This window comes from Labrus bergylta, chromosome 6 (genome assembly GCF_963930695.1).
Source record: "Labrus bergylta chromosome 6, fLabBer1.1, whole genome shotgun sequence".
NCBI classification, from domain to species: domain Eukaryota; kingdom Metazoa; phylum Chordata; class Actinopteri; order Labriformes; family Labridae; genus Labrus; species Labrus bergylta.
Genome location: NC_089200.1, coordinates 14,260,730 through 14,280,470, shown reverse-complemented (window position 1 = coordinate 14,280,470; position 19,741 = coordinate 14,260,730). Strand labels below are relative to the sequence as shown.

The 19,741-nt window shown below is 42.5% G+C and overlaps 1 protein-coding gene across 12 annotated transcripts in view; it reads left to right on the top strand.

Moving 5' to 3' along the window:
- Positions 1 to 18,741, top strand: part of LOC109996627 (ephrin type-B receptor 3) — a 60,128-nt gene extending 41,387 nt beyond the window's left edge. The window contains exons 6-16 of one of the 12 annotated variants that reach the window (XM_065955794.1): positions 322 to 446; positions 996 to 1,158; positions 1,620 to 1,728; positions 3,299 to 3,351; positions 3,542 to 3,760; positions 5,745 to 5,992; positions 6,519 to 6,734; positions 7,982 to 8,167; positions 8,545 to 8,744; positions 12,069 to 12,224; positions 14,318 to 18,741. In XM_065955794.1, the coding sequence (XP_065811866.1) occupies positions 322 to 446; positions 996 to 1,158; positions 1,620 to 1,728; positions 3,299 to 3,351; positions 3,542 to 3,760; positions 5,745 to 5,992; positions 6,519 to 6,734; positions 7,982 to 8,167; positions 8,545 to 8,744; positions 12,069 to 12,224; positions 14,318 to 14,426 (1,784 nt within the window). In that variant the 3' untranslated portion in view covers positions 14,427 to 18,741. Of the gene's footprint in view, positions 1 to 321; positions 459 to 995; positions 1,159 to 1,619; positions 1,729 to 3,298; positions 3,352 to 3,541; positions 3,761 to 5,744; positions 5,993 to 6,518; positions 6,735 to 7,981; positions 8,168 to 8,544; positions 8,745 to 12,068; positions 12,225 to 14,317 lie in introns of all 12 variants that reach the window. The other 11 variants (XM_065955795.1, XM_065955793.1, XM_065955797.1 and 8 more) reach the window with 11 other exon arrangements.
- Positions 18,742 to 19,741: the final 1,000 nt, after the last annotated feature.

Below are 19,741 nucleotides of genomic sequence, written 5' to 3'. Positions count from 1 at the left end.
GTTTCCAAACTTTTCTAAAGTTGGTCCAGGGATCTACATGTTCTAGAGATTTATCCATCAGTTTTGCGGCTAGATTCTTTTGTCACAGGAGAATTAGACATTCCCTCTCCCTCCACGAGGACTCAGAGGGAGAATTTGAGCATTAGTGGGGCATGGTTCAGCATACTAACTACTGGCCGAAGCTTTGAAAAGGACCAGAGCCCAGGACTTTGTGTTTATCCTTGTGTGGATACACAAAGGCTATAGAACTTGAAACACATAACACAGAAAACAACAATCATTAAAGCTAACTTTTCATTTATTTTTTCCCCCCTAATGTAGCTCCATCTGCAGTGCCCACAGTTCACCTGATGGCAGCCACAGCAAGCACCATGAGCCTGTCCTGGCTGCCCCCAGAGAAACCCAACGGAATCATTCTGGATTATGAGATTAAGTACCATGAGAAGGTAAGCGGCAATGTAAGTCAATGCCTCTAATTCAATCCAATTTCAATGACTTGCATGGTTTCTGTTTAATCTGTGTGTCTGTAAGTGTGGAAAACAATGTCTCTGCTGATAAGTACATGGTTGCAGTGACAAACGTCACCATTTCCAATCTCAGCCTTCGTGATCATCCTTCCCTACTTATTTCCCCTCGCTCCGGCCTTCAATCCTTCCTTTCTTTTTTCTCCATTTTCTCCCAATCCCCCATATTTATATTATTCTCTGGCCTTTTCTGTATCCCCAATTCCATCTATTTCTTGCCTTCCCTATTATCCCTGTTCTTTTCCAAATCCATACATCAGAAAGTTTTTGTATTTTTCGAGCCAGAAGTTATGACCGGAGCTGCCTCAGGGAGAGAATAAAGGCAATTTTTGGAAATCTGCTGTTTGTTGTCTTGTCCTTCTCCTGTTGGATTAAAAAACACCAGCACTATTTTCATTTCTCTTTCTCTGGCTTTTGTCTCAGACAGCTGGAGCTGGATATTTTGATCACTGACTGTCTCTTTCTTTGCAGGATCAGGGTGAGGCCATCGCTCATACCATGACTGCCCAACGGAGCAATGCCCGCATTGAGGGTCTCAAGGCTGGAACACCTTATGTGGTGCAAGTCCGGGCTAGAACAGTGGCTGGTTATGGCCGTTACAGCAGCCCAGCAGACTTCAGCACCAACCTGCAAAGTATGTCCAATACCTACTTCATTACCCAGGGATATGATAGGATATGCTGGGCTTAGCAGTATTACCTCTATAAAAGTGCTGTGCATAAGCTTGTGAACATAATTGAGGCTCAAAAGCTTATGAAAAGAGAAGCTACTACGACTATTTTTGGTGCAAAAGAACTGAAATCCTTTTCGAGAAATCCACTTTTGATTTGGTGGAATCTTCCATTTCTTTGAAATCAGTCATGGAATTCGTCCTTATCTTGTTCTGCATACTCATAATTTTGCAGACAAAATTTTATAAAAACTAAAAGTCTGTCTTGACTGAAGAACAGGAGAGTATAGTTTTGCATTTGTAGGCATACGACTTAAAGCATTGCACACAAGGTGGTACATTTTGTAGCTAAAGAAATGGTCTGTAGCTACTGTTGGTCTACGTTGTTAACTACGAGTAACCACTTTCTTTCTCACTCTCTAAAGCTGATCCTCCAAAGCCATGGCAGGAGCAGCTACCACTTATCGTTGGATCGGCCACCACCATCTTAGTATTCATCATTGCAGTTGTGGTCATCGCTATTGTCTGCCTCAGGTCAGTAAACTCCCCATCATCCTTTCAAATAGTCAACTCTTGTGAAAGATGAACATGAGTAATTTGGGTAGCAACTGCAAAAAGCTGCTTGGTAAAAAAGACTTCTACACTGACTCATTTGCCTTTGTATGTCTAAAATAATTTATTCCAACTGCAAAGGACTTGCAAAAACATTTGTGGGAATATTTTACCTTCAAGTAAAAAAAAAAGAAGGGGATACCTTCAAATGTTAACTTTTTTTGTACGTCCTCTAAACCACCCCAAAACAGTCTCTGCGGATTTCTGTGCCACCTGTGAGGTCACTGAATTCCAGATTAGCCTTCTGAATTTGTGAGTAGTAAACAGCTTTGGCCAAATTGCTACTTTGCTCACTGGACACAGCATGGTGGAGCAGCTGTTAGGCCTGATAGGCCTGCCCTCATGGCCCAGCACTCAAAATCATCTGTGCAGTTGCCCAACCACAAAGGACCCTGGATGCGCCCCTGTCTGCTGGGCCCAATTGACTGGGAAGATGCGAGCGGCTGCTCAGACCTTTCAAAAAGTCTGACACTGCTTCAGCTGAGTCTAACCACACTCGTTTATCCTTATACCACTCATTTGTCAAGCTGCAAATGCAGTGCTTGTGTGTATATAGGTGTGAAAGGTTGGCACCCACCGCTGACTGGCGCCCACTGGCTTCCCTCCACAAGTCAGTTCAGGCTGTGGCTGACAAGCGTGGGCATCAGTCACGCTAGACTGAATAATAATCTCCCTGGCTCCCCTCCTCTCCTGCTCCCCTCCTGCCTTTACGCTCGCCTCTATTTTCACACCACTACATTGTGTCTCTCTCAGGGTCTTGGCTTAGCCACTGCTTTGACTGCCACAGAAGAAAAAGGAGAAAATAGTCATCATACAAAACACTGAGCTTTGGCATATTCTGGATCGGAATTAGAATTTGAAATAGGATGCAAATCACCATGGGGTATTATTGCCCTGGTTACTGGTTAGACAACAAAGGAAGCACATTAACATGTCATTTCCACAACCAAGCCCCCTCACTTTGTCATCATCTTTGTACACATCCAGGAGGATAAGGATACAGACTGAGAAACATGAGTAAAATAAAAAGCAGGATAACTATGGAAAGAGAAGTAGTAAAGAATGAGAGCACGAGAGAAAAATAACAGGCCGTTTGAATAAAATGAGCAGTGGATGTCTACAGGGCGAGCAAGGCGAGACAGCTGAGCTTGCAGTTTGAGTCTGCTTTTGTCTCGGCTTCTTCTCATTTTGGGGGTACCCAGAATGAATGTCTTTCTCTTGCTCCTTCAAACAATGGTATGATATTCTTTGTTTAGAGTTGTGTTACAGTCCCCGAGTATGAATCATTTCACCGGCAGGCATTGATGCAATCTTTATCTACGGAGTATTCCTTGTTCCCAAAGCAAAAAAAAAGGCACATTGTAGTTTGGCTACATTTTTGCAGACATTATTAGGGTCTGTTTTCTCCTCGTGCCTTTGTTCCTTCCAGTACTTGCGCCCTGCTGTGTCGAGTCCACATGACTAAGTGTGTGTTTTTCATCTTTCTCTACAGAAAGCAGAGAAACGGTTCAGAGTCTGAGTACACAGAGAAACTGCAGCAGTACAGTAAGTCTCTTTGCTGAGATGCCTGTCATTGAAGCATTTTTTTAAATTCCAGGATTAGTTTTCCTATACCTCAACTTAACAACTACCTATGCTTGGCTATTATAGCTTTTTTTTAGGAACTTCACATACGAAATTATGCTGTTTAAATTGTGTTTGATTGCATATATTCACTTTCCTGTTCTTGCCACTGAATCCCCTATAGTAACGCCGGGAATGAAGGTCTACATTGACCCCTTCACCTACGAGGACCCCAATGAGGCGGTGCGCGAGTTCGCCAAGGAGATAGACGTTTCCTGCGTGAAGATCGAGGAGGTCATTGGCGCAGGTAACCCACCAAAGCTCCTGAGCTACAGGGGGAAGGCTGCTAGTCACCTCCAGGCCATACCGTTAGAGGACTTCACACCAAGCGGTACTTTCACTCAATTCATCGAAAGCCCTCTCCTTGCTCCCACCCCTCCCACACTCGTCACCTATTAGGAATCCTCCCTCTCCAGTCTTACAGTCGTCTCCAGCACTCCTGTGTTTTAAACATCACTAGCCATAGTGTGCCCTTTAAAAGTTAAGTCATATCACCCTTTCGTTAATTTCGGAGTAGATGTTGTACCTTTTGTTCGACGTTATATCATCTCACCCAAAAACAAAATTGGAGCTCAATCCTGGAAAAAGAGTGATGCAGTGTGAGTACATTCATTTAGTAAATATAAGTAGGAATAAGTGGGATCATTCATAACTTATTAAAGTTTATTTCTTGAGTTTGTTGTAAGCAGGGTTTGGATAATGCAAGTCTGCAGCTCCATACAGACAGGATTTATTTCTCTTGGGGAACTTTAAATCCTATCCAAAGGCAAATGTGTATTTTTCCCCTTATCTCTTCCAGCATTATTATTTTTTGGCACACTTGTTTGCCTTCCTTTTTAAAACTTCTCAACAGATAGACACATCATTTAACTATGAATACTTGCACATACATTTCCCCAGTTTTTAAGTTTGTATTTCAACAGCCCGTTGAGTTCTGTAAATGACAGACATTTTTAGAAACTCATGACACCATGGGGGAAGGCTTACCCCCTATAGGCTTATCAGCTGGGTTAGGACTATCATACATTACATTGTTTTAATGCGTCGCAGCCCAGGGTTGGGTTGTGCAAAGCAACTAGCAACAAAGCAGGCCTATTTCCTTCATCCAGTGAAGTATAAATTCTCTCTGGATGGGTTGTAACATCATGAAGTAGTTTCCAGGATTGGTGTCTCTGATCCTCTCCACTTTTAAATGTCTTCAGAACCTCTTTATCAAAGAGTGCTTCTACTGGATCACTACATTCGACCTCTGTTCCAAGCACCGTTTCCACTATTTCATTGTGTCCCCTCCCTTAGAATCCCTCCCCAACATTTGATGTTGTAGATAGTAGAATATTCAATGATTTTGATGTTCTTGAGAGTAATATATATCTGCTCAAAAGCTGCAGGATGTGCCAAATGAGGTTGAGTTTTCTTAGTATTGTTTCTGAGCCAAAATGGAGGACGTTGTGATGGCAGAGATGGGAGTCTCTACTACTGCTTCTGCTACTACCATTACTACTGCTACTACTACCTCAAGAGCTCTTCTACTGCTGAGGCTACTACTTGAAACCCGTCGCTCCCCAGCATTCGCCTTTAAAGTGACAAACCCTCAAACCCCTGTCTTCCCTGTCCCCCTCATCTCCTCTACCCCTTCCTAAATCCATCCCCCCCCATTCCTCCATCCCTCACCCTCTCCACCCTGACCTCCCTCACTTTTGTCACCTTTTCAACTATGTTGACGCCACATCACTATCACGGCCTATCATTAATGCACTCGCTTGGTGTAGACTCTAAACGTAAAGCGTCCACGACCCCCAAAACCCCAAAGCTTCTTTCTCCGCCTATCTCCTCCTCTTGTGCCCGCTATGCAAGCCCTTCCGAAGCTTAGCAACACCCCCCTGATTCTTACCCCCCTTCCTCCTCTGTACCCCTCAGCACATTTTACAGTGTCACCCCGCTTTGCCCATTTATTTCTACAAGCATTTCCCATCTTCTCACATTTTGTCATCATGCCTCACATTCATCATGCTGTTTCTTTTAATCCGTAGCTTAATAGCACAAAAAACACTGAATGCTCCCCTGTCACCATCATCCATTGACACTGGCCTAGAGTCCTGGCTTCTCTTGCAGTCCCCCCTGTCCCACTTCCCTGCTACCCTTCCCTGACTCCTTGGTTCTAACCAGTTAACTGTACCCTCTCCCCTCTTTCCCCCCACTCTCCTCCACTCTTCCGTCATGCCTCTCTCCCCTCCCTCTTACTCTCACTCTCCTTCCATCTCTCCTATTCCTCTTTTTTTTCTGTTTCTCTTGCCGTCTCACCTTGGCTCTCGCAGGAGAGTTTGGCGAGGTGTGCCGCGGTCGCCTAAAGCTGCCTGGGCGCCGAGAGATCATCGTTGCTATCAAGACTCTCAAGGTGGGCTACACTGACCGGCAGAGGCGAGACTTCCTGTCTGAGGCTTCCATCATGGGCCAGTTTGATCACCCCAACATCATCCGTCTGGAAGGTGTGGTCACCAAGAGTCGGCCGGTGATGATTGTGACTGAGTTCATGGAGAATGGAGCGCTGGACTCTTTCTTAAGGGTAAGAGCAAATTAAAAAGAGGAAAAAAAAAAGAATCTCCAAAATGATCAAGTCGTGATAAAACATGTATTTTCAAATTTTATCAATAAAGCTCTATCCAGCTAATAATACCATCTAAATCTGCTTGATAGTTTTTAGTCATCTAAACCTTATAAGGTCTGCTTAAGCGCTGCTGCAGAGATTATAAAGAATAAATGCATTCAGGAAATTGATGACATTTACAAAGCTCTCATACTGCATGAATCACGATGTCAGAGTCACACAATACTTTGTATGCTATAAAAAGGAGACTGATGAATAGCTATAGAGAAGGGATGAATGGAGAATGTTTAGATAAAGCTGAAAAAGACTTAACTGTGTGATGTAAGAGGACATTTGAAAGTATTCTTAGAGATACTGAAAACAGAAAGACAGGTAGGACAAATAAAGGTAAAAAGGGTACAAACGTAAATATTCGTTCCTTTGAACATTCAACCTTGATCTACAGTCCAATTTATCCCTGCCATTCTCTCTCTAACTTTGCCAGCTCAATGACGGGCAGTTCACAGTGATCCAGCTGGTTGGCATGTTGCGTGGTATCGCAGCAGGCATGAAGTATCTGTCAGACATGAACTACGTGCACAGAGACTTGGCTGCCCGAAACATCTTAGTCAACAGTAATCTGGTGTGTAAGGTGTCTGACTTCGGCCTGTCGCGTTTCCTCGAGGATGACGCAACAGACCCCACTTACACCAGCTCCCTGGTGAGTCCGGCATAAAAACATGTGTGTGTGTGTGTGTTTGTATTTTTGTGTCAGTGTACTTGTGTTCGAAATCAATGTTTAACAGTGCTACATGTAATGTTTTAACATCAATACATCATAACTATATTACTGTAGTAGTTTTACTAACTATTTTACAAAAATAGTTCAGTGTCAAATCAGTTCCCAAATGTCCTAATCGTTATATTCTCACTTAGGATGTAACGCTTTGAACATTTGTAAAAGTCGATCAACACAAAAATATAGTTCAGCTGAATTTGTGCTTAATTTAGAAATTATGGAATTTTTTGGAACAGATAAATATTTTCTAAGGAGATCATTTTTGACACTTGTAAATGCAAAATGATTTCCTGCACATGTTGCTGTTTGTAACTATAAAAAGATATGGCTCAAGATACTTAGCTGACAAATGAATGGACTTTCTGTTATGAATTAATGAGGTAAATGCACAAAGGCAAAGTTGGATTGTCATCAATAAACATGAACGTTAGCTTTAGACAGACACACATACTCCTGAGACCTGTACAAAGACATGTAGTTTGAATCCTCTGAGTGTGTTGACTTTTAAAACAGGAAAAGGTGTCTCTTCATCCAATACAAATCTGCCACAGTGTTTTGAATATGCCACATCGACCTACCATAAAACAGGTCATTTAGGTGGAGTGAAAGATTTTTCCAACTCGTCTATTCTGTTAAATAAAAAGCGATGGAAAGCGATGGTGTTAGCTGGGAAGCGTATTCTTACTTCAAACACTGTTAACATGAGATAATCGTGGGAACCACAAGAGTCTGCAAGCTCGTGTTTGATGACCTCAGGCAGATGGATATTCAGACAGGAATCCAGCTGACTCCACAATCACATCAGTATTGACTGGATGGCGGTTCTAGTTACATCCAAATGATACGTGTTGGTTACTGTGTTATCTAATGTCAGGCTACCATGAGAGTTCAGTCAGCTTGCCTTAAGTTTAATCTGTTTTCTGAATTATTATATGATGATATATTGATGTTAAAAAATACAATTAGTAGCACATTAAATATTACAGCCTCACTTGTTTGTACATATCATTTCCTGTAACTGTGTGTCACTAACCTTGTGTGTATGTGGTGTTTGGGTTGCATGCACCCACGTGTTGTGCATCAACATTTCCCTTAGACTTGTGTTTTTTTTCTCACCCTCTCTCTTCCTCTTGTATGTGTGTGACTGTGTTTGTGCTCCATCCTTCCAGTATTTCATGCTCACCTACTCATTCGCATATCCACAGGGAGGAAAGATCCCCATTCGCTGGACGGCTCCCGAGGCGATTGCCTACAGGAAGTTCACCTCAGCCAGCGACGTGTGGAGCTACGGCATTGTCATGTGGGAAGTAATGTCGTACGGCGAGCGGCCGTACTGGGACATGAGCAATCAAGATGTAAGCAGATATAAGGTTTTTTTTGTGTGTCATGTGATATATTCACACTTGCAAATAATAAGAAAAAAAAAAGTTGTTCTGTTGAAAAATTCATGAGAAGTAGCATTTTGCATTTCAAGATAATTAATGTAGACATTTAAAATTGTAATAGATCCTCAATGTCTTAAAGCAATTTCAGCTTTTATTTCAATGCTTTCCCTAAAGCCTTTTTTCCTATTTATCGCTGACACTCTCATCATTTTCCTCATCCACCCGCTGCTGGCACTACTCACCTGATCTTTTTATTGACCCATCACTCACGTTGTATTGTTCCTCCTCCCTCTACACCAATCTTTGAGATTAGAAGTGATTGTGATTTCCTTGCCGTCCTTCCCCAGGTTATAAATGCTGTGGAGCAGGACTATCGACTGCCCCCACCCATGGACTGCCCAACGGCCCTGCATCAGCTCATGTTGGACTGCTGGGTGAAAGAGAGGAACCTGCGACCCAAATTCACCCAGATTGTGGCCACGCTGGATAAGCTTATTCGTAATGCTGCCAGCCTCAAGGTGGTCACCAACAGCGCACAGTCCACTGGGTAAGTTGGAACATGGTGATACAAAAACATGTTGGTCACATTCAGTAACAGAAGTTCCTGTTCGACAAAGATAAAAGCAAATGCCATGTCCTATCTGTGCTGGTTGGAGCTTATAGTAGTGAAAGTAGAGTTTAACTTTGAACCTCATTCATTGGCTACCTCATTAAGTTTCATTGAAAGATTTTCCTAAAGCAGGCCTGCACGGTGGTGCAGTGATTAGTGCTGTTGCCTCACATTAAGAAGGCTCCTGGTTTGAATCCCCCATCATACAGAGACTTTCTGTGTGGAGTTTTCATGTTCTTTCATGCATGGGTTCCCATATGGTGAATTGGTGACCCCTATTTGCCAGTAGGAGTGAGCATGAAAGTCTGTCTCTGTATGTCAGCGCTGTGATTGACTGGCAACCAGTTCAGGGTGTAACCTGCCTCTCGCCCAATGTCAGCTAGGATCGGTTCCCATCCTCCCCCGTGACCCCGAATGGGACAAGCGGTATAGATAATGGATGGATGGATGGAAGGAATTTCCTAAAGGGCAATGATGTCCAATTATGTATAATTTGAATACTTGTGCCGGTTTTCTAAATATCTTCTCTGGTTTTCTTAAGTGATACATTGGAGTAGACCTGCAGGACTGACTTGATGGATTGCAGTAAAAGGTCATTAGTTAATCATAAGAATACACTTGACTTTTTAGCCACAAGAGTACTGGCCGAGCCATTTTATTTGGCAGTAATGATTTCCAGTGTGCAAACATTCCTTATCCAAGTTTATAAGGCGGGTGTGAGCCACTCTGACTCAGCTGTAACACTAGTAACAACTTAAAGTGCAGATTTCTTTCGCATGCAACTCTCTAGTTCTCACAAATGCAGCCCGGGCCATTATGCAAATCCAAATTACCATGGCTCAATAAAGCCCTTAAAGCAACTCCCCTGCCAACTGGGAGCTCAATCAATGATGTCACATCTACATTTAGCTGCTCTCCCTCTCTCTGCAACCTGTTTCTTGGAAAGAATTCGGAGGATAGAGGTTGGCAGAGTTGGAGCGATGGGGAGGGGAGGAGGGGGTTGACCTACCTATCTGTCCCTGCAACAGGGTCTTTCTGTCTTAAGGGAGGGCCGCAGACAATCCTGGTTTGGGCTCATGGGGGAAACCAGGGTCTCGGTTGGCCACCTAAGTGACATTCTTGGAAGATTAAGCTTGCGGTTAATTAGCTCGATTAGGGCGATGCAAAAAAAAAAAAAAAAAGTTGGGAGCGCCTTTTAATTAGCCACTAACGAGATTTTAAACGGGCCAGCAGAGAGGTGGCCTCCTGCCGAACAAACCTAACAAGGGAAGAGTGAGAGATGAGACTGTCATCGTGGTTGCCACTGAAGGATGGCTGGAGGTGAGATGACACTGTCTGGCATAAAAAGTCATTTGGCGGTTTTGTTCTTGGCATGGCTGTATTGTTGCATCGTAGGATTAAAGTGTCATGAGAAATTAATGTTAGGCCTCCGTTGTTAAAAGTAATTTCTATATTTATTTTAACTGTTGAATCTCAGTTGTAATTGCAAAAGTCAACATTTAAAATTGAATCACATCCTCTTTCCTGCCTTCTTAAAAACCCAAATTACTTGAACAAGACCTGGTGAAACTGCAAAAGTCCCAACCATTGACCTTGAACCAGGCTTGGCCTTTAACTGTTTCACTAGCTATTGAACAAAATTACCCAGCTTTCCTGCCATTTCTGCCTGTGGCTCACATCTGGCCAGCTACAGCGTGGACCTTTTTTGAAGCCAGCTTTAGAGAGGGAACACTAACAATACTCCATTAAGAGAAGCCAGAGTCTGGTGTTAACGACGGCCCGAGGCCTTGGGCTCCAAAGCGCAGGCCTTATTAAAAATCACTCCATCTACACCACTCAATGGAGCCTCTGTATCACTGTTATTAACTCCCCTCTCCATGCCTTTTTCCTCTTTTCTCCCTCTTTTCTCTCTCCATTCCTCTTTTAATTGTTAATGAATCTAATGCCATCAAAAAGGATGACAGGGATCAGCCGAGCAGAGAGGAGGGAAGACAGTGGTGCTCTTTCAGTTTGCCTGCTCCCTCATCTGTTTCTCCTCCTTCACCTCCCTACCTTCCCCCTCCACCTCCACCTCCACTCTTCTTCATCCGCTCCACTTCACTCTGAGTTGTAGACCAGTTTTATTAAAACTCCCAAGGTGGCCTCTCTATCTACAGCATTGATCAGAACAGGAGGTTTGCTTTTTCTTAAGAAAGGCCTATTGGGGTTGTCAACAGGTGCTCAGGAACATGCAAAACACATTTTCAGGAATACAAACACACTCACATTCACCCTTTAAACACAGCATATTAATATGAACACAGTTAAACACTCCTTCCATGTGTTGCCAGCATCAGCAAAGCCACGAGTAAGTCCTACCTTGCTAACCACACAGGGACTGTCAGACATGTTCTAATGATGATGTTCTAAAAGCAATATGCATAATTCAAATCAATGAGACAATGTAGTCCAAATGCAAAGACTTTGTTCTATAGAGCATCATACTATATAACCTACAAGGTTGGTTCCTGTGGCCCAAATCTGATATGAGTTGACAAGAAAAAACAAATGGAATCCAATTTTCTTGAATCAGATTTAGACCAGATTTATAAATGGTTTTGAAGCGCAACTCCATAAAACCATTTCATTCTGTGGTGGGTTTTTTTTTTTTGCAATAGGAGGAACATAAACCAAAAACAGATATTACCATTCCATCACTGTTCCATTCCACAGAAATGTCCTTAAACGTTTGACATTTAGCATTCATTGAGTCACAGATGCTGCTAATCAAATGCATGCTTGACTAAGAATATGCCCACATGTTTACTGTGAAACCTGTTGTTTTATTAACAGCAATTATTACAAAATGTAGTTTCTCAACATCAGTGTAATTTGGAGCCTTGTAAATAACAACTTGCTGACTCATCGATTAAGAACAGATTTGACATCTGTTCTATGAAAACATCTCCCAAGCCTCACCAGCTGCAGCACCAGCATCCACCACCCAAGCCTCCAGCCAGTCTCTCCACAATCATAAAAGCTCCCCCCCCCCAAATATGCCCCCACCCCACCCCTGCACAGAACTCTTTACATGTGGAAGAGAAGAGAGGAGAGGAGGAGAGGTGGAGAGGTGGAGAGATGGAGAGGTGGAGAGATGGAGAGGTGGCGCTCAGCGGGGTGCATTCGGGGATGAGGTTGAGCCATTAGAGGCAGTAGAGTGACGACCTTAACCCTCTCTCTCTCTCTCTGTTTCTCTTCCTCCCCCCCCGATCTCCAATGTAGGGTATCCCAGCCCTTGCTTGACCGCTGTGTGCCAGACTATACCACTTTCACCACTGTGGGGGACTGGCTGGATGCCATCAAGATGAGCCGCTACCGTGACAACTTCGTCAACGCTGGATTTGCTTCCTTTGACCTGGTGGCCCAGATGACGGCAGAGTGAGTGGAGAGGGAGTGGATTCAGTTAATCAAGCCCGCAGTGATTGACTGGGCTGAGTTTGAGAGTCAAATTAGTGTTGTAAAAATTGACCTTCAGGGAATAAAGACCGTCATGTGGCTAAATTAAACTTTTTGAGATGTGGAAAAGGGACTGTGATTGGGCTCAGATATCAAATGACAACCTTAAAGGAGATAAATACACATATCTTACTTTTTTACTTTTTTTTTATACATTTGGCGGATAAGTGCTTTGGATAAAAACTATGACAGAAATGTAAACAAATATTCCTTACACTCGAGTGTCTCAGTACTATGTACACATTTTATTGTATTGATAACAGTAGTTTTAAATTTAAAAATGTGGGATTGTTTTGCAACAAAAATGATGTAGAGAGTAGACATGACAAGAAATGATGGCATGGTGCAAAACAGGAAAGACCCAAATCCTACTTGCTCTTCCTGTAATTTGGTTTGTGATTGACCAATCAGGAAGTTTCTGAAAAAGTAATCAGGTGGGAACTTGCAACAACCATCTTCTTCAGAAGCGACCACAACAGATTAAAAATCAACACACCCTCCCCCCATTTAACATTATTAAAGCAGGGATTTGTTGGAAAGCACTTAAATCCGCTTCCTTTCCTACGTTCCCCAGTTAACCTTGACCACTCACCCATCTTCTGCTGTGTTTACTAACAGGATATGATGTAATGGAAATCATGGAAATCGGAGGCTAGTGATGATCAAATAAATGAATTAGGATTATAATGATAAATAAATTATCTTCATTAGCGGCATAATAGGCGATGGAGGAGGTGGTAATTTGTTTCAATTTGGCCAGGCTGACAGGTGTGGTGTAGTGTGGCTCTCTGTTGCCCTTAATGGCCAGTAATTCCTCTAATGGTGTCCATTTATTATCATTTCATCCTCCATTGCTGCACTGATGGGGAAAGCGAAATATGAAAAAACAGAAAAACATCATTTATTTGTGAGAAATTGCCGTGATGCACCCTGATTTAGCTTCAGAGGGGATGGATGAGAAGTGGGGAATTGTGTGTGCTTTCATGCACTCATGTGTGTGTGTGTTGAGGTGCACACATTTGTACGACAATAGATTGGGCCACAAAGTCATTGAGACAAGCAGAGTGTATGCCGTCTGTGTGTAATATTAGATTATCCAGTATTTGTGTGTGTGTGTGTGTGTGTGTGACTAAACAGAGAGGACACACACTTTTGCAGAGCCCCAGTGGTCAGCTAATCACAGCCCCAGACGCCGTCCTTTTCTTTCAGCTATCAACTAGGGAAATCAAACATGTAGGCAGAGAAGTGAGGGTCACATTGTATTACTGTGGTGTTAAACCAACATGGCCATGACGATTAGATTATTCTGGGAAATTATGGCCAAAGCAGGTGCGTTCCTGCCAGGCCTCTCGGAAGATGTAGTAATGTATGTTTGGGAATTCCCACTGAACCCTCACGCTGAGGTTAAAGTCCTTTATACACACTAAAAATCGCACTGTAGCTTGTGTTAGCCCTCGGCTACAAGACTAATTTACGCTCTTTCTCTGCTTTATGTTTTTCTTGGATGCGTTCGAGCATTGAGGAATGTTGTGCTAGTGTTACGTTTAAGCTGATTTCACAGAGAAGTTCCAAAGCATGAAAGATGGCCTCCATACTAGTACTAGATACTAGTATCTAGCATTTAGTATTTGTGGTAGGCTGATGTGAACACTGTGAAGTTTGCCAGCCGCTGAACAGTAGCAAATTGTCCTCTTAAATCATTAACTATCGCATGATGGCTCTGTGACTCCCCTTCTCTCGCCCACCTGTCGGGCAACAGAAGTATGTTACGTGAAGCGCGACATTCACTGGATGAGACTCCACATTTTGTTGACTGACCCACTGTTAGACATTTTATAGGTGATTGCCCGCCTGCTTCTCTGTCCCTCTTCCCACCTGTCGGTGTGTTTACTTTTGAATGAAAAGTGAAATGTGCGCTGACAAGTCCTGTTTAACTACTTTTTTTTTTTTGTTTGATAACTGAGCCATCTGTTCTCATTTTCTTCCTCTTTTTTTTTTTTTACTCCCAACCACAGGGACTTGCTGCGGATAGGGGTGACGCTGGCCGGCCATCAGAAGAAGATTCTTGGTAGCATTCAGGACATGAGACTACAGATGAACCAAACACTTCCTGTCCAGGTGTGAGCGGCTGGACACACACACTGATGCAGTTGAAAAAAGGACAGCCAGACAGGAAAAAAAGGGGGGGAGAGGAACAGTGCAAGAGAGAGCCATTGGAAAACCCTAGCTGCCTGACCCCCAACTCTGCCAATTAGACGCTTCGAAACTGGCTTGCAGTGCCTCTGACTTGTATTTTTCTTTATGTCACTACCACTTCCATTTTTCCTCTGCTTTTTTTTTTATAATTCAGCATTGTTTCTTTTACCATCCAATCAGATTTTGTGTGTTTTTGAAAGAAGAAGAAGAAGAAGAGGAGTTAACCCCCCCTTTATATCCCATGCGTGCCTCACCAGCTCTGGTGTGGGTTGACGTTTGCATGCATGTGTGTTTTTAGTGAGGTTGGCCTTAGCCCTGTAACTGAAGTGACACACTTCTATCCTCGTGCTAGAGTCCCTCCCCTACACCTCTCTACCCAGCTTTGATGGACAAAGTCAAGAATAGACATCCTGCTGTGAAAAAGTGGATAAACAAAAAAAAAAAAAAAGGACGGTGTCTTGGACCCACAGGAAAAAAGAGGACGATTCTTTCCCTGATATCTTACTGTGCACACGTGTGTCGTTCTCCATCTTCATATTGAAGGTGTGTTATCTTTAAGGGCACTTGCTGGAGAAAGGGGGAGGCGGTGGAGGAGGAAAAATGATCATCAGGAGGGTGACAGAGGTCAGAAAGGTCAAAAGAGGGCAGCCACATTTTTGGACACTTGTTTTGTGCTGCAGAGTCCTCAAAAGGTCACCAGACCTCTTCACCCTGACCTGACCAAGGATCGTTTCACAGCTTGGGTTCACCTGCTCATCAACTGTGTGTTACACATAAAAAAAAAAAAAAAAAGTTTGATTTCTGTTTGTCCACACAGCATTTTTTTCCCCCTTCATTTTTAAGCTTTTCTTACACATATTTGGGAGATATTGTGGTCTGAACATGGCCGGTCATATCTGAGAAGCCCCCACCCCCCCACCCCACCCCCCACTGGACACTTTCTGTGATGAAGTGGAAACAAGGACTGTGGCAACACTAGAGAAAGACCACTTGGCCTTTACGCGTGTTTTTTTTTGTACGTGTGTGTGTGCGTGCGTGCGCATGTGTGAGTATATGTGTGATTAGGTGTGCTTGGAAGTGCGGGTGTCAAGTTGCACACGAGTATACTGTACAATACGGCTTCCGCTATTTGCCACCGTGGAGAGTTAACGCATGAACTGAACAGTGACAAGGAGCAAATATATCTGAAACAATTACGCTATATTCTGTGGACAACTGTTAAACCTTTTTTATTGAATCCAAAAAATGAACTTTGGAAGAACCTACATATATATATAAAATTATATATATATGCTTCATGCAGAAACAGAGACACCTTGACGGACACCTTACTTTCTACTTACTATTATCTGGATTTAGAAATAATGCATTTTCTTGGTTTAATTTTTTGACAACCTGCCCAATGTATTTATTTGTACCTCACCTGTTAACCCCCATCCAGCCCCCCCCCCCCCTCACCCCACCAAAACCCAGATGGACTGTAGGCCATATGGGGGAAATGGACTTGGAACAATCAGAGGGAAGAGAAGCTCTCAAGAGGATTTGCCCAATAAATTGATAATTATTAAACAAAAAGAAATTGCATATTAATTGGATATTGTATTTTTGTTGTTGTTCTAAACAGCCTGTACATGTTTTGTAACAAAAATATCATAAATAACAAAAGAAAAAAATGGTGTTTTGACAAAAATGGAAGTGCTGTTGTGAAATGTTTGATTCAGAGTGAAATTAACAGAAAGCAAAGAAAGAGGCGAGAGAAAGGAAGGAAGTTAGGAGGTGTAGAAGAAGATATTTACATCACTCATGGTTTAAATTTTGGTATTGACGTGTTGCCATTTTGCCCTCCGTCCATTGCTGTTTGAGTGTACGTGTAGGTGTGTCCAATTGTGTGTGCGTGCGTGCCACCTGAAACGACTATTAAGCTTCCAAATCCATTCTCATTCTAAACAAACATAGCATTTGTGAGGCCCTGAGCTGTCACAAATTGTCTTCCAGTACATCGCATTCAACTTTAAACTTCCTGCTAACCACCAAAATGCATCTCCCTGGTTTACCATACATTTTTTGTAAGTATTTACCATCACATCCAACAATAGAATCCTCCCAACCCATCCTACATAGGACTGTTAAGGAGCCATTAGGTGGAAGGTCCATGAATGATGTAGCCTACCTGCCAATCATTTCAATCACATACGATGTGGCTCCCTCATCAGAGAATCAGACCTGTCAGAAGAGGAAACACATTGGTCTGGTCTTTTTTTCTGTCAGGTTGATTAATGCAGCAGCCAATCTGGCATTGGGAGGATACGCGCATGCAGCGAGTGCAGACATACGGCGTGCTGACCTATCATTATCTCTCTTCATTTCCTGTCTGGCCTGCAATCATCCTGTCTCAGCTCGGGCTGCTGCATGATTAGTACAGTGCAGGATCAACAGCCGCGGCACGCTGACAGACACACAAAATCTGCAGGCCCCCTCGTCCTAAATGATCGCAGCTGCATCACGGAGACCAGACTCTTTAGGCTTCTCTCTGAGGGGTGTTTGAAGGTAGCGGATTAAAAGATGAGGCTGTGAGCTTCCAGTGAGACTCCATATTGTTTGGGTTGGAGCTGATCAATGCAATATGTGAAATATGATTAAGTTAGGTGTGTAATGACAGTGTGGTGTTTGTGTCTTCCCATATTACTTTATAGTCAGCCTCTCTTTAAGTCCCTTCAAAAGTCATGGAGGATATTATGCAAACCCACAATGTGTTCCCCACTTTGTAATATTTCATCTTATTCAACATACAGACTTTATCACTCCTCCTAGAACACTCCATAAAGGTCTTACTAACCTGCAACAGTTGTAGGGCACAACCAAGTAGTAATCTAACTGTTGTGATCTCAAACTATACAGGAAATAAGTCACATATTTCTTTATTTTTTTCATCAAAGTGTCAATTCAGATGTTCGAAACAACACCATGCTCAGAAAGCGTTGAAAGTGCCTGTTACATGAACAAAACATTTTTTTTTAACATGCTCTACAGAACTAGTTTGTTTACCTCCAAAGAAAACTGCATTTTGATTAGAAAACAGTGACTCTGTTTGCATTTAGAGATGACTAAAAAGAGCAGATTTAATGCAATCAGAAGCTCACTTTTACCCGCTCTCACAGGAATATACATTCACTTTTCCCTGCACTCAGCTCAATTATTTAATCAGTCGATAAGTCCCGCTGTTACAAAGTTGCATATGACACCAAAAAAAGACACCGTTGATGAGCATAAAAATAAAGAAGGGTGGGGAGGGAGGGGCATATGGGGAGCTAAACACAATCAGATGGCAGACATTCCCACTCTTGAAAAATGGCAGTGCTTTGGAGCTTGCATGAACTATTGATGAGGTGCACATGGCGCACTGGGGTCTGGATTTGTGTTCACCAAAGTCAACCAGCCGTGAGTGATGAGCTCGACTGACACTGTTGCACATTCTAAAACGATTAAACTGCCACCACATCAACAGCGAACCATTTATCTCCTTAGTGGATTTTTAACACGTCCATGGGTGTGTTTAATTTTCGACATTCACAGGAACGCACTCTTGTGTGTTTTGTGTGTTCATCCTTCTGCTGAAATGAAGATGGACCGTTACGTTTGTGTGTATGTGTGGGCGTGTATGTGTGTGTGCGCACAAGTGTGTGCGAAATAAAAAGGATTGCGATTTTATACAGAAATACTTTGATCCACAGAGTTCAGGCTTTGTCAGATGTGGTCACCTCTACAGTATGTGTGCCAATAAGATTCAAACCATCCCAACATTCCTTTCCACCTTTCTTCCCCAATTTTAGATCCTCCACAGATCATACAACTAATATACAGCATCCTGCACCCCCCCTCCCCCAAAAAACCCCTTAACTTACACAACCTAACTTTTTTTCAGTTGTCTGTTTTGAATAAATATATGCTTTTTTTGTCTTTTATACTGTCTTCTAACAAGTTCACTCCACACATGTTTTTTGTCATTTTTTTTTTAAACCCCTCCTCTCCATGCAAGGACGTTTTAGCGAGTACTGTACATGTATAGTGAAGTGGGAAGTGGGCGGGGTTAAGATGAGAAATGCAATTGTTAATTCCCCTTTGAAAAGCATTAAGATGTATTTAATGGTGCAGACATACACAACAAATTACTAAAAAAATGATGCATTCTTGTAGAAATATTTTTAAAAGACCCTTTTGCAATTAAATTATTTAAGAAATGTGACCCGATCTCATGACTGTTTTTTTTTGTTTATTCTGTGTTTTGAATCAAGGTTTACGAATGCCAGCTCCTAATTGCACACATGTTGTCCAGTCCAGTAACAGCCCAAGACAAACAACTTTCTCTTTCTCTGTTTATCTTTTATGGCAATCTTGTGCTGTTAATCATTACCAGCACTTCATGCAGTTTTTCTGCAATCACCATAAAAAACATTTTCTTGCTAAAAGGCGTCGCAAGTCCTTAGCCCAGATAACTATCTGCTTCATATAAACATACCACTCTCCCAGATTTAACTGTGTGTTTCTATTAATGTCCTCAGTGTACCTGCAAACAGGAATCGTTCATTTTTCATCCAGAGCCCTCTGATTTGATGGTTGTGTTTCAGGCAGGTTGAGGTTGCATTATTCCCCCTGCCTTTCAAAAGCCCGAGGACATTTAGAGTAACAGTGTCTGTGGAAAAAAATATATATATTTTTTTTGTTATGCTGTCTTTCATCTTCATAGCTACAGGCACCTGATGAATGGATATCGATCTTTGGGAGAAGGTACCCAGAGTTCATCTATTTCTAAACCTCCTTCAGTGGCTTAGTTGTATTCCATTATTGAAGTTGTTTCTAGGAGTTAAACACCACCATCCTCAGGTAGTTTGCCAAATTTAGCTAGAAAAAAAAGAAAAGCACAATCAAAATAAGATATAATTCCCCCGAAAGTAACTATCAAAAAGGGGTCAATTCGCTCTCAGCCTCACAGGTTTTGAAGACATGTTGCCACAATCAAATATAATAAAGTTTGCAATCCTCCGTAAAGCTGTGTCACGACCACGCAACACAAAAGCTCCCCGTATTGTCTTTCAAGCGTGCTAATTTATCAGAGCTCCACTCATCTCTGCAGGCGCTGAGCCAACAGTCTTGTTTTCCAGCTATGAAAAAAAAACATAAAAAAAACGGGGGGGAAGAAAAGATGCTCAGATCATAGATTCTACCTCATCCTCCCCTCTGCTTGT